The sequence below is a fragment of the Diadema antillarum genome, unplaced genomic scaffold, assembly GCF_040938485.1.
Source record: "Diadema antillarum isolate AM-2024a unplaced genomic scaffold, OU_Dant_1.0 scf00000095, whole genome shotgun sequence".
Lineage (NCBI taxonomy): Eukaryota > Metazoa > Echinodermata > Echinoidea > Diadematoida > Diadematidae > Diadema > Diadema antillarum.
The window spans coordinates 2,229,826-2,244,045 of record NW_027270984.1 but is presented as its reverse complement, the minus strand read 5'-3'; the positions used below and the strand labels follow the sequence as shown (position 1 = coordinate 2,244,045).

General features: G+C 37.4%; 1 protein-coding gene across 1 annotated transcript in view; it reads right to left on the bottom strand.

Annotated features, from left to right (window-relative positions):
- Positions 1-779: 779 nt before the first annotated feature.
- Positions 780-14,220, bottom strand: part of LOC139718512 (glycine N-methyltransferase-like) — a 38,753-nt gene continuing 25,312 nt past the window's right edge. Inside the window, exons 3-6 of the mRNA XM_071629985.1 lie at positions 6,720-6,847; positions 6,119-6,369; positions 3,967-4,100; positions 780-945 (exon numbers count right to left, since the gene is read on the bottom strand). Coding sequence (XP_071486086.1) covers positions 780-945; positions 3,967-4,100; positions 6,119-6,369; positions 6,720-6,847 — 679 coding nt within the window. The remainder of the gene's footprint in view (positions 946-3,966; positions 4,101-6,118; positions 6,370-6,719; positions 6,848-14,220) is intronic.

Here is a 14,220-nt window from a genome sequence, read left to right as displayed (position 1 = left end):
TGTGCTTATGGAGTCTCCCAGTCCGAAGATAGTGCATGTGGCCACAACTTATATCTGGCCTTTGCGCGCTTTTTTTTTCCGAGTGCGTCGGCCAATTCTAGGAAGTCAAGGTTATGATCTGTATTCCTATGATTCTTTCTCTGTCTTCTTACGATATACGGCTGTATCTAAATTGTGCTGTCATGACTGTAAGAAGATGAAGTTAATCTGTAGCATTGGTACATGTAGGCCTATAATTACTTGTATGAAAGAAAAAGGGCGTTACAGAATAAATGTTCTCAGCTTTTCAAAAAAGATATAACACGACATATATGAATTTGAATGAAAATGTTTGGAATTTGACTGCCTATTCGCGAAATTGAATGACTCAAATACCCTTTTCAGTGAGTGATGGCGAATTTGAATGAACGTAGAGTATCAGCCAATTTGAATGCCCTTTTTTATGAATTCGAAAGCCAAATGTGCACATTTTATTGATCGAAATGCTTAATTAAACGCACAAGTTGAAATTCTGAAAGATAGACTGTGCGATAACGAGGTTTTTTGCTAAATTAATGAACCTTATATCAAATGGACTGACAAAAGTGCGAAATTCGCCAGGGAAACCTATAGTATAAGATAGTAATATCCGTAAAAATGATAATATGAACTTAGTTATTAATTATGTTGATTAATATGGACATTATTAAACGTAAGTTAAATGATATGAACTCCTCACTCTCAGTCATGTCATTGACTTTGGATGAAGTCATTTCTACATAATCGTTCCTTTATTTTCTTCAATTTTCACGTTTTTCAATGGAGTGTTGGAAAAATGCTATTTCCGAATCTCCCTTTGAAGGCATGAGGTCGCCGAAGAGAGAATATTTGCATTTTCGTCCAAAGACTTCTTTCAGCAGGTCCCCGAATTTGCGCGTAGTCATTGGTGTAAGCGGCACAGTCACTCTGCGGATGAGCAAAGCAGGAAATAAGATATTGTTTTTGGATATTTTGGATTACTTTCGCAACATCATTTTTTCTTTTTACAAATGCTTTTAGCCTTTTACTCATGAAGAGCCGATACACTAAAAAAAAAAAAAAAATTAACCCCTAAGTTTTCATAATGTCTGTTGTATCTGCACTGTTTCATTTGTTTCCTCTCAGCATTTTGGCAAAATTCCCCCCAACAGCAGCAATGCATACTTAGTATATAAACAAGGAGGCGATGAAGAGATTTTAACCAAATAAAACAAGTAGGTGAATAAATCTGTAAATACAATCTACGAGGTTAATTAATATAGTTATTATATAAACGTAAAATTTTGCATTAAGAGGTCATCAATCAGCCAGGTAGACGATGGGACACCGGAGCACCTTTTCAGTTTTTACATCGGTTTTTGCATCCTTACGGCAGCGAAAGCTGTCGTCTCATGCCAGGCACGCTCATCCACTTTCTGTTCAATGCAGGAAGCAAAGACGATAGCATGTCGACTCGAGTTCCAGTGATGACCTTAAATCGCGTGTGCAGATTTGTTGGATCGAACACGTCTCAACAGCTGTTTCAATATCTAATATAAACACTAAACAAAAAGTACGTTCCCCCTAAAACAAACCTGTGTAATCTATGAATCGGGAACCTCTGAGGAAATCTGAATCAGGATCATGTAGCTGTATTTCTCGGCTACCTTTCATGCGAAATTCAGTGGATATCACTTAGTCACGCTTGAGTGAGCATGACTTAAAGTCAAAATGGGCACTTTTTGAAGTTCACAAGCCCAATTTTGCAACTTTGATTTGGTGATATCGGAACAAATTTCAATTTTCCGGGATAAAAAGGCATGCAACGTATAATTTATGTGCTTCTTATCGTACCATGTGACTTGTGCACAAAATTTCACGTTTGAGCGAACACGGGGTGAAAATTACCAAAATGGCCGATTTGACATGTTTCTCGTGGTAATTTCTATCAATTGAGATTGAATTCGTGTGTTGAACAGTTTTTACACACAATTCACGTAATTTAACGGTTGAATGAGCACATCAAAAACAAAGAAAAATAGCAATTTAAATTGTGTCGTAAGAATTGCGATAATTTTGCGCACTAAAATCAATTGTTTTAATGCTCTTTGTATTGTGTTTAATATCACTGTGCATACATTGATCACCTGACATTTTAGTTACGCTTCAATGGGCATGTGGGGCTGGAAAACCCTTTTTTTACCCTATATAATGAAAAATATTCATTGTTTTTTATGTTTTAGTTGAAATGTTGGGAAATTACTCTGATTTCAATTTAAAAAAAATAACATTTCCATAAAAAAATGGCATTGTGACATGCTTCAGTGAGCACATAAGATGAGCAAAGCGTGCAGGTCGAAACCATTTTCGTGGCTGAAATTCCCATAAGATTTACATTTGGTTGGTTTTGAAGACGTGTTCGGCGGTGTTAGTGGATAGAGCCTAAAAAGTGAGTGCAGATGCTCCCCAATCCGTTTTAAATTGCCATAATGATCGCATAATAGTCAACCAACATTTTAAGCAACTATCATCACCATCACAATCATCAACACCACATGAACAACAAAGGCCACTACATGTATCTCACCACAATTATTATCTGTCTCCAGACTCTCCATGCATATGTGCAGCACGGGAGGATATTGATGTTGAACAAAAGTGAAAATTGGTACCATATCAATGATTAATTGCATTTATTTTCCTCTTGGGTTAATGCATGACTTCATGACGTTACAAAGAACGGGAACTTAATGCCAAAATTAGTATTCAGTAGCGAGAACAAAGGCCCGAAGATCTAATTTGCATAATTTCTCATCTCTGCTCGAACAAGGGGATTTCATCAAACTAAAGGCAGACCAATTTCCCCACGAATACTAAGCGTCTTCAATATTTTATCAAAGGTAGCCATGGATTATAAGGAGGGTTTCCGGCACCGTGTACCCTTTGACGTGTAAAATTTTGAAGGAATGCCAAGGATCACTGAGACATTTTTATCGGTCCTAAACGCAATAATGAAATGTTTTTTTTTTTTTTTCAGTTGATTTTAAATGCAGAAGATCAATGCAACACCTGCTGGATGATTTTAATAAGATAGATCATTGTTTCATAATGTGGTCATTCAACCGTAAAATAAACCACATTGCATGCAAAAGCCATTGTTAGCTTACAAAAGCATGAATTCCTCCTCTTCACATGAACTTACCATGGGGATTATGGCCAAACTGCCAATTTTTCATTATGTAGGTTAAAAAAAAGGTTTCCAGCCTCACCTGCTTATTAAAGCGAGACTGAAATGTCAGGTGGTCACTGATATGCGTTTGGATATTAACACAATGTAAAAAAGCATCATACAGTTGATTTCAGTGCGCAAAATTATCGCAATTCTTACGACACAATTTAAATTGTTATTTTTCTTTGTTTTTGATGTGCTCATTCAACCGTTAAATTACGTGAATTGTGTGTAAAAACCGTTCAACACACGAATTCAATCTCAATTGATAGAAATTACCATGAGAAACAAGTCAAATCGGCCATTTTGGTAATTTTCACCCCGTGTTCACTCGACCGTGAAATTTTGTGCACAAGTCACATGGTACGATAAGAAGCACATAAATTATACGTTGCATGCCTTTTTATCCTGTTAAATTGAAATTTGTTCCGATATCACCAAATCAAAGTTGCAAAATTGGGCTTGTGAACCTCAAAAAGTGACCATTTTGACTTTAAGTCATGCTCACTCAAGCGTGACCAAGTGATATCCACTGAATTTCACATGAGAGGTAGCCGAAAAATACAGCTTCATGATTCTGTATTCAGATTTCCTCAAAGGTTCCTGATTCATAAAATATAGATGTTTGTTTTAGGGGGAACTTACTTTTTGTTTAGTGTTTATATTGTCTCATTGGTATTCCTGCATTTTTTGAAATGCAAGTCTTATATTTGTCCACTTTTCTTTTCAAAAATACTTACTTCTCTATGTTTCGACCATTCCCGATGGTTGCACCGTCCTTAGCACCGACAATCATATCAAATGTAATCTCAACTATATAGGGCGAACCATCTTTTTCGAGGATTTTTGTAGACAGCCTTTCCACTGTGTCATTCTGCAATATAGCGAAACACACGTACTTTTTATCATTATATCGACTTAATGATTTCGATCTCCATAATAATTATGGCCTATATCGGAATCGAATTAAAGCAGTTAAAAGAAATAGAAACACTGGGAAAAGCCAGGTCTGCCAAAGTGTCCCTGGAGGGCACAAAGATACAGAAATTCAATTGAATTCAATTCAATTCAATTCAATTCAATTCAATCATAGTTTATTTCCAATCAACGAAAATCAAAACATAGTACAAAGTATACATGTTATGAAATAATACTGTTCAAACATTTGCAAAAGATTCAGGTAGTGTCCGAGATAAATTATACAATATATATATATATATATAATAGATATATATATATATACAATTATTAGGAGGAACAACACTTCGTGGGCGTGCGGAAAATAGATTCGATTATGGAAAATAGTGATCCACTAAAAAGCAAAGCTTGTGGGACGTGGATCGCTAGATAGATAATGAGTGAATAATATATTATTCGAGGGTTTTTTATAACTTATATTTGATACATTACTTTTGTAAAGATATACATGTAGTTACATTGAGATACGCAGGTCGGGAAAAAAATAAGAAAAAAATAAAAAATAGAATATCAATGCTAATGCCCGGACACTGTTCACTGAACCACGTGTACAGGGAAAATATGACAAGGACAAAACACTCGTACACACCTTACCCACACACATATAAGACGCGAGACAGTACCGAGAGAAGAGAAGACGGTAACAATACAAGTCTACGAAGAAAAAAAGACAGGAAAGGAAGAGGAGAGAAGAAAGAAGAGAGGTCTGCATACAGAACACGCTAAGTGCTGCCACATCAGGACAGGTGAAAGCTCAAGTATGAATTAAAACAATTTAAATTATCTAAAATTACAGGTAGAGAGTAGGTGTTTTCTGAATTTGTATTTAAATGTGACGAATTTGGGGGAATCTTTTAAACTATTATCTAGATTATTCCAAAGTTTGGGTCCGGTATAAAGAAATGTACTTTGGGCATGTGCGGTTCTCAGTAATGGAAGATGAAATTCATCGGATCGTCGCGTGGGAAAGTTATGTACATGATTGTTTCGAAGAAATGAGTCGTGAAATATTTTATGTAAGAAATTGCTGTTACAATTAAACATAAACTGGCCGAGTTGGAATACATACAAATCTTTTATTTTTAGTATTTTATGGTAAAAAAAACAAGGCATCTGTATGTTCTCGGGTATGTAGATTAAAAACAATTCTGAGCGCTTTCTTCTGCAATAAAAAAAGTTTATTAAGTAATACCTGATATGTATTACCCCAAGCAAGACTCGCGTAGTTTAAATAAGGTAATATCAATCTAAAATAAAGAGTTGATAATGCAGATGAAGGAAGATAACATTTTAATCTGTTCATTACGCCGATATTACGTGAAATAATTTTACATATGTTATTAATATGATTCCTCCATGAAAACTTGTTATCAACACAAACACCAAGAAATTTAAAGGAAGAAACTTCTTCTAGGAGAGTAGTATCAAATATTATATTGCCTGGGAGGCTATCTAAAAAGTTACTTAGAAGCACAAATTTTGTTTTTTGATTGTTTAGTGACAATTTATTTGCGTATATCCATTGTATGACCTTTCAATTTCAATTCTTCATTTACTGTTCTTGTTAAGATATTTGGGTCGGGGTGGGAAAAGGAAATGTTAGAGTCATCCGCGAATAAATACACATTATCAAAGAGTTTTACAACAACATGATGTCTGATTGTTATTTTGAAGGGTCAACATATATAATATTATCCTGAAGATATTTGAACAATAGTATTATACACATAATCCAAATATGTTCACACTTTGTTCTGTCCAATCCTGTCTAACTATATATATGTATACATCGTATATATATATATATATATATACATATAAATGTATGTGTACATGTGTGTTAGTTTGGGTGTGTGCGTGTGTAGTGAATCACAACTGCACCGATAACACATTGTATGTGTTTGTATATTATACCTTATGGTAAACATTTTTGTTCACCGCAAAGCCGCGATCGAGAATTGAGTCCATGTTCCTGTGGTCAATCAACAGCAAACCGCCTGGCTTCAGCATACGCTTGAAATTGGTAACACACTGACGGTACGATGGCATCTCGGGCATTGTGTCAATCTGACAAAATATCGAATTACCGAGACATAGTACAGCGTCGAAGTTACCGTAATCCGGAAGGTCTTCTTGCAAGGTCAGCCAATTTGCACGTCGAATATCTGTGAAGGGAGAGCCGGATTATCAAATATCACCAATAACGGCCATGTCGGGTAATAACAGAATCAATGAAATGAAATACGATTTGTGTGACTCGTCTCTTTAATCTTGTAAAGCATTGATAATTAAAATTTTTAACTTGCATCTGGGGTGGGGTGGTAGGGTTGGAGGTTTCTCCTACGGTATAAGTCTCGTAATTGTCGCTTTGATTCTTTTGTTAACAATATTTGTATTGTGTGAGAATTCATTATTAACCTTTTGAGCAAATTTGCCACAATTCTTTAGAGATGTGTGCGCATTGCAGAGCCTGGAAGGAGACTTCAAAATCACATCTGATGAGTTTATACTTTACCCCATCGGCCAAAGCGCGAGTCGTCTTTCATGTGAGCGTGCTCCTTTCGGGCATGGGCCAACATTTCTTCGGCATCGTCGCAGCTTACCACTTCCATTCCGTGGTTGAGGAGGATAATCGAGTCAACTCTGTGTTTGTAAAAAAGAAAAAAAAATGAAGGCACGAAATTGATGTTCTATGGCTTATCCCAAATCCCCGTCTACCAATAATTTTCTCAGTGAATTTTTTTCAGTGAAATTCAGGGGTGTCATCCCTCGAGACCGACATCCACGAGTCATACGGCCAAAGAGACCGACATCAACATAGGTCCATGAGTCATACAGCCCACGAGTTATACGGCTCATGAGTGATACAGCAGCCCATGAGTTCGACATTTCGCAGAAAAGGCTCATGAGACCGACACTAGCAAACAAAACACACGAGACTGACAGTAATACGCAATAAAGGCTCACGAGACCGACAGTATTTTTAGTCAAAGAAAGCCCATTCCGACATTGGGCAAAGAAGGCTCGCGAGACCGACAGGATGAACAACGCCATCTACATGTCAATTACAAGTATGTATGTGTACAGGGTGTTTCATATCCAAGGAAGTAATTACTGGACTGGATTTTTGCCGGGTTTTTCCGGTTATGAGTGTGTAGTAGGACATGAATATTCACTATATACAGAACCTTCGGGGGGAAAAAAAGAACGCTGTTTCATTTCCGGATGAAAGAACCTTCAGAATAATGGATTGCGGAACCATAGAAATGACCTTGCTTCGTGGTATTGTTTCAGTGACGCCTCTTTACCAAGAGACCCTGTTGCGACACGGATTGTCGCCCCCTACACGGATTGTCGCCCCCGGCTCGGGGCGACAATCCGTGACGGAGTTGGCGGCCCGGATTGTCGCCCCCGTCATGGATTGTCGTCTGGCGACAATCCGTGACGCTTGTGCAGTTCCCAGTTTTTGACCTCGAAGGCGATAATTCATGATGGCAAAAAATTTGTTGCGACACGGATTGTCGCCCCGTCAAGGATTGTCGCCCAGGGCTCGGGATGGTTCCTCCGGTGTTAAGCTGTGGTGGGATGGGTATGACTGGTAAGTTATGCGTAAGTGTGTGTGTGCGTGTGTGTGTGTGTGTGTGTGTATTTGTTGTGAGCTGCATGATATGTGATGTGTATGATTTGTAGGTGTGTACAATAAGTGACTTGTGTATGGGTTTCCGTATTGTAGTGTGTGTGTGTGTGTGCGTGTTTGGAGTATGATAATACTATGTGTTTCAAAAAACATTTCCCACTTTTGATTCTTAATAATTCTAAAACTATATATCAGATAACACTGTCATTGATATGAGTGATAGCTGAATAGTGTACAATTCGGTTGAAGGTGGTTTAAATATGAAAGCATAAATAAGTTTCATGAAATCCATTATTAATTTCACAGTTAGGTTCCAGACTTTGCTCTATTTTCAACCCTCTGTACAAAATTTCACTTTGCACAGGGGTCAATGGGTGTGTATGGGAGTGTGTGGTTAACACCCTGACAATGGTCCTGAACAATGGTCAGGGTTTGAATGCTTCATTATTCATTCATGAGAAATTCCACTATCACAGCTAGTCTTTATTCAGCCTCTGGCAGTATCTGTGTAAAGTCAAACGCCTGTCGATACTGTTGTTGAGTCGCGTCAGTGCTCTCCCTACTTCTGAAAAACAAAATTACAATAAATACCTTCTGTTCTATCTTAAACGTGGTGACAGGAAGTAAAGAAAATCATTTAGAGTAATATACACTTGTGTATCTGGAGCCTTAAATAAATCTACTCTGAAACAAATCGCCCAATGATAAATGCTGCAGAACTCTTTACCAAAAATGATCTCTTTTTATCGAAAAAGCGAAAAATTTGTCAGACTATTTGATTAGTAGACAGTTGTATTAAAATGAGGAACTTTAGATCATTTATGCTTATTTATGTCTCAAATTTAGTGATATGTGAAGCATATTTTGAAAATGATTGCCAGCTGGAATGAAATGTGGTGTTTGCAAGCACTTTACCGTGCATGAATTCAGACTAGCAGTGCCCAGGGCAATCCACATGAATTATTGATTAAGCATTCATGTGACAGGGAGCGCCAGACTGACGCCTAGTCAACAGGTGGTTCAGGCATGTCCATTGTTCAGGGCCATTGTCAGCACACACTCACATACACATCATTGGTTCCTGTGCGAAGTTCATTTTTTATACAGAGGGTTAAAATTTGACCAAAATCTGAAACCTTACTTCAAAATCAATCTTAGATTTAATGAAACTGATTTATGCTTTCACGTGCAAATCACCTTCAACCAAATTGTACACTATCCAGCTATTACTCATATCAATGACAATTTTATCAAATGAATACTTATTGAAATATTTATGATCAAATGTGGAAAATGTTTTTTGAAACACCTAGTACAATATGTAGAAACTGTGCATGTGTGGTGGTTGTATAGTGGTAGTGGTTTGTTTGTCTGTGTGTATACGTGTGCCTGTAAGCTACGTGTGTATGTGGCATATAGTGGCGTATGTGTATATCAAAGGGTATGTGATGGTGCGTGTTTGTGGGCGCAGTTTTGTGCCTGCATGAGTATCTAAAGCCCCAGTCACATAATGCTCTGCGTCCTGCGTTACGTCCAAAAAAGTCATTTTTTCTGCGGACTCCCGCGGATCCTTTGCCGTCACCAGAAAATTTGTTCAAAACATGCGGGGAAAAAATGCGGGCGATACGGACAAATACGACCAAATGCGAATAATTACGTCCACTTGCGGATATTCTTACGAATTGGCACATAATAGTTCTGAACACTTGCGGAGAGTTGCGGATATTTTCGGATAGTTACAGATTGTTATGAATAATTTCAGACAGTATGGTTTTCTGTGACGATCCCTGAAAGTCAGTGTATTATGACAGCAAGGTTATCACATATTGGACTGTCTTACATTGTACACTGGGGAAAACTGAAATTGAATTACGTACAAGTTCATAATCCTTTGATTTGCTTTACAGTAATAAAGATATATTAAATTTTTAACTTGAGGTTCAAATTTTATTTGTGCAACTCAAATATGAATAAACTTCATAAATGTAAAGAATACATAACATAATTATATCACAAATATAATACAATATAGATCAATAAGTTAAACATTAGAGTAAGAAAATTATTACTTACGGTCATGGAATAGACAAACTGTGGTTACGCTGTCGATATTCATGACTTATTGGGTTATGTTAAGGAGATTCTTATAATAAAGCAATGCTTATTAAATTTCCAGAAAAAAAGACATCAAGACTTTAAAACACATCAAAAACTTATATTAGGACCTTTACTTTTCATCAATTACATTAATGATTTTTACAGATTATCCGACATACTTTCTTTTATACTTTTTGCCGATGATTCAATTTTTTTTTTCTCCCACCAAAATCCATGTACCCTTGTCCATACTGTCAATTCTGAATTAGAACTAGTGACTCAATGGATAAGAGCCAATAAATTATCACTAAATCTTCAGAAAACCAAGTATATGATATTTGGTACGTCTATAGAAGTTTTACGCACAGATATCATTTCTGATGACGTTCATTTAGAACGTGTATCTTACATAAGTTTCTCGGTATCACAGGAGACGATAAACTTTCGTGGAAGCCTCATATTATTGATATTAGTGAAATAATTTCGCGTAATATTGCTATCATTAATAGACCTAAATCTCATATCCCGTTGTCTTCTTTGTTGACGTTGTATTTTTCATTAATATTACCTAATCTTAATTATGGAATTCTATCATGGGGTAGTGCCCATTAAACTTTATTAGATAAACTATTGTTATTACCAAAAAGGCACTTCGTATTATCTGTGGCGTTTCACCATGTTTCCATGCAGATCCATTATTCGTGAAATATAAGATTTTAAAAATTGAAGATTTGTTTTTTCTTTCAGCTGGGTCAGTTTATGATTAATTATAACACGAATGCACTTCCCAGTATCTTTAATTCAATGTTTCCAAGACATCGTTTTTTTTTTTTATAATTATCGCACCAGGCGATCTAATGACTTTCACTTACCCCTTCTGAGAACCTTATTGGCGCAAAGCACATCTATTTACTCTGGCCCTAGATTCTGGAATTCTTTAAGCTGTGAAAAAAAAAAAACCTCTTTATCTTTGAATTCGTTCAAGCGTAAGTTGAAACTTTTTTTGTTGAATTCATACTAAGATAATATACTATTCATTTCTGAGCTGGTCTCTACAACCCAAGGGTTCATCGTCAATCATTTAATTCGTCAATCATTTCATTCATCATTGTGTATTTTATTACATTATCTTATTTGTACAAACTTTGCTCAACGTTGAGCTCTGAAGCAACTCAATTCTCTCTTTCGATCCCGATGTTCAGCGTCATTTTTCATGTTTCTTTTTCTTTCTTTCCTTTCTTTCCATTATTCTTTTGTGCTTTACTGCTTTCAATGGTATACCCTTCTGTCAAGTCATGTAATGTCGTGTGTTTCTCCTGTCTTGTTCGGTCCTGTTTTGTTCTATCCTGTCTTTATAAACAAATATGTTCACATGTAGAATCCTTTGAGTGGTCCAAAATTTACAAGCATGCTTTTCAGTGGACCTTACAATTCTTTCTTTTTTTCCTCCAGAAATGACTTTGTATCTTGAATGCATGATAATTTTGTATTTGTTAACTATTATCTACCATGTAAAGTCGAATACATGCCTATGTTATAATAATCATCTTCTGATTCATTTCGTGTTATGTTTGCCGAAAGGAAAGAAAGAATGAAATACATGAAATGAAATGAAATGAAATGAAACACCCCTCCCACACCCAAGTACAATATATATATATATATATATATATATATATATATATATATACAAAAAATGTAAAACACATTCCATGGAACGTAAAATGGGTAAAAACAATTAGAAATACTTAATTCGTTCTCATTTTATATAGTTATCGCTGTCCCACGCCTTTCCCGGCCAGAAAAGTGAATAAAATGCTGTCACCCCATCCCCTACCCAAAATATTACCTTTTCGAAAAATATACATTCAGAGAGTGCAAGAAAAAAAGTTCAGCACTAAGGGTCAACCGATGTCATGAGTAAATTGGTACCAACTGTGCTGTAGCATTCCTTCAGGTAAATGCACTGCAGCTTGGCAACACGAGTTGTGTGGCTTCCCAAGAGTCTCTGTTCCCATGTGAGTGGAAAATGGAAAACGTCGAAGGACGTAATCGTCCGCAGCATTCGTAACTGTCCGCAAATATCCGTAAGCGGACGAAAGTGTTGAGATACGTTAACTTGCGGTTACTTTCGGATACTTACGGGGGACGTAAACGAACGCAAACGGACGGGAGGTAAAATATTTTGCGGATGGCCTGCGTCCAGGCTACGGATAGTTACGTTCAATTACGGATAATTACGTTTGGTTACGGTTACTTGCGTAAGTCTGCATCCGTAGAATCCCTCTGCGAAATTTTGAACATTCAAAATTTCGCAGGCTTGGCGCCGCACTGGCGTAGCCAGGGGGGGGCGATGGGGGCGGTCGCCCCCCCTAAGATTTGGACCGGGGATTTGGGAGGCGGAAAAAAAAATGCGTGTATACTGTATGCATGCACATGAAGCGGGTCTCCTTTTCAACCTTTCATCAAATAAGATATTTTTTTGAATATTTCACTCAAAGTGTGCACCAGATCGTTGAATTTCAATTCAAAATATGCAAAATCTCTCGTGCTTGGGAGGGGGATACCGCCATGCATAGAAGTAGACTGTGGCTATACCCAGATCGCTTTATTTCAATTCTAAAAACGCAAAAGCTCCGCGAGCGGGAGGGGAAATCCCCCTTCCCCTAAGCTCTACCTCACTAGACTTTATACATACACACAGATGGTGCACATTCGGAATAAGAGCTAAATTCCGTGATTTTAATACTTCGATGAAAAAGTATTGCACCAAAAATGTGCACCAGATCGCTGAATTTCAGGTCTGAAAACGCAAAATCACGTTCGTGTGGGAGGGGATATGCCCCTATCTACACCCTCGTGTGCATGCTTTTTCTGTTTGATTGCTGAACAGACAGCGTTCATGATATTCAGTGTAAGAATTAATACAAGAAGATTATTTAAATGATACCATTTTATAGGCAAATTGTTCAATAATAATCTACACTAAAATATACTGCAACCTTAAACAAGTGGGACTGTTTCAACTCGTTAAAACACGCAAAAACATGCATCAAATTGCACCATTTGCAACATCAAAATGCAAAAAGTTCTCACCGTGGGAAGGGGGGGACACCCCCCTCCCACACCCTCCCCTCCCCCTTCGCTCGCTCCGCTTGTTCGGGTTCAGTCGCGTTCATGATATTCAGTGAAAAGAATTAATACAAGAAGATTATTTAAATGATACCATTTTATAGGCAAATTGTTCAATAATAATCTACATCAAAATACACTGCTACCAAACAAATGTTACTGTTTCACGTCGATAAAACGCGCAAAAACATGCATCAAATTGCACCATTTGCAACATCAAAATGCAAAAAGTTCTCCCACACCTTCCCCTCCCCCCTCGCTCGCTCCGCTCGTTCGGGTTCAGTCGCGTTCATGATATTCAGTGAAAAAAATTAATACAAGAAGTGTATTTAAATCATGCCATATTACAGGCAAATTGTTCAATGATAATCTACATCAAGATATACTGCAACCTTAAACAAGTGGGACTATTTCAACTCGTTAAAACACGCAAAAACATGCATCAAATTGCACCATTTGCAACATCAAAATGCAAAAAGTTCTTACCGTGGGAGGGGGGACACCCCCCTCCCACACCCTCCCCTCCCCCTTCGCTCGCTCCGTTCGCTCGGGTTCAGTCGCGTTCATGATATTCAGTGAAAAGAAGTAGTACTAGAAGTGTTTTTAAATGATACCATTTTATAGGCAAATTGTTCAATAATAATCTACACCAAAATATACTGCTACCTTAAACAAGTGGGACTGTTTCACATCGATAAAACGCGCAAAAACATGCATCAAATTGCACCATTTGCAACATCAAAATGCAAAAAGTGCTTACCGTGGGAGGGGGGACACCCCCCTCCCACACCCTCCCCTCCCCCAGCGCTCGCTCCGTTCGCTCGGGTTCAGTCGCGTTCATGATATTCAGTGAAAAAGAATTAATACAAGAAGTGTATTTAAATCATACCATATTATAGGCAAATTGTTCAATGATAATCTACAGTAAAGTATACTGCAACCTTAAACAAGTGGGACTGTTTCAACTCGTTAAAACACGCAAAAACATGCATCAAATTGCACCATTTGCAACATCAAAATGCAAAAAGTTCTTACCGTGGGAGGGGGGACACCCCCCTCCCACACCCTCCCCTCCCCCTCGCTCGCTCCGCTCGCTCGGGTTCAGTAGCGTTCATGATTCAGTGAAAAGAATTGATACAAGAAGTGTATT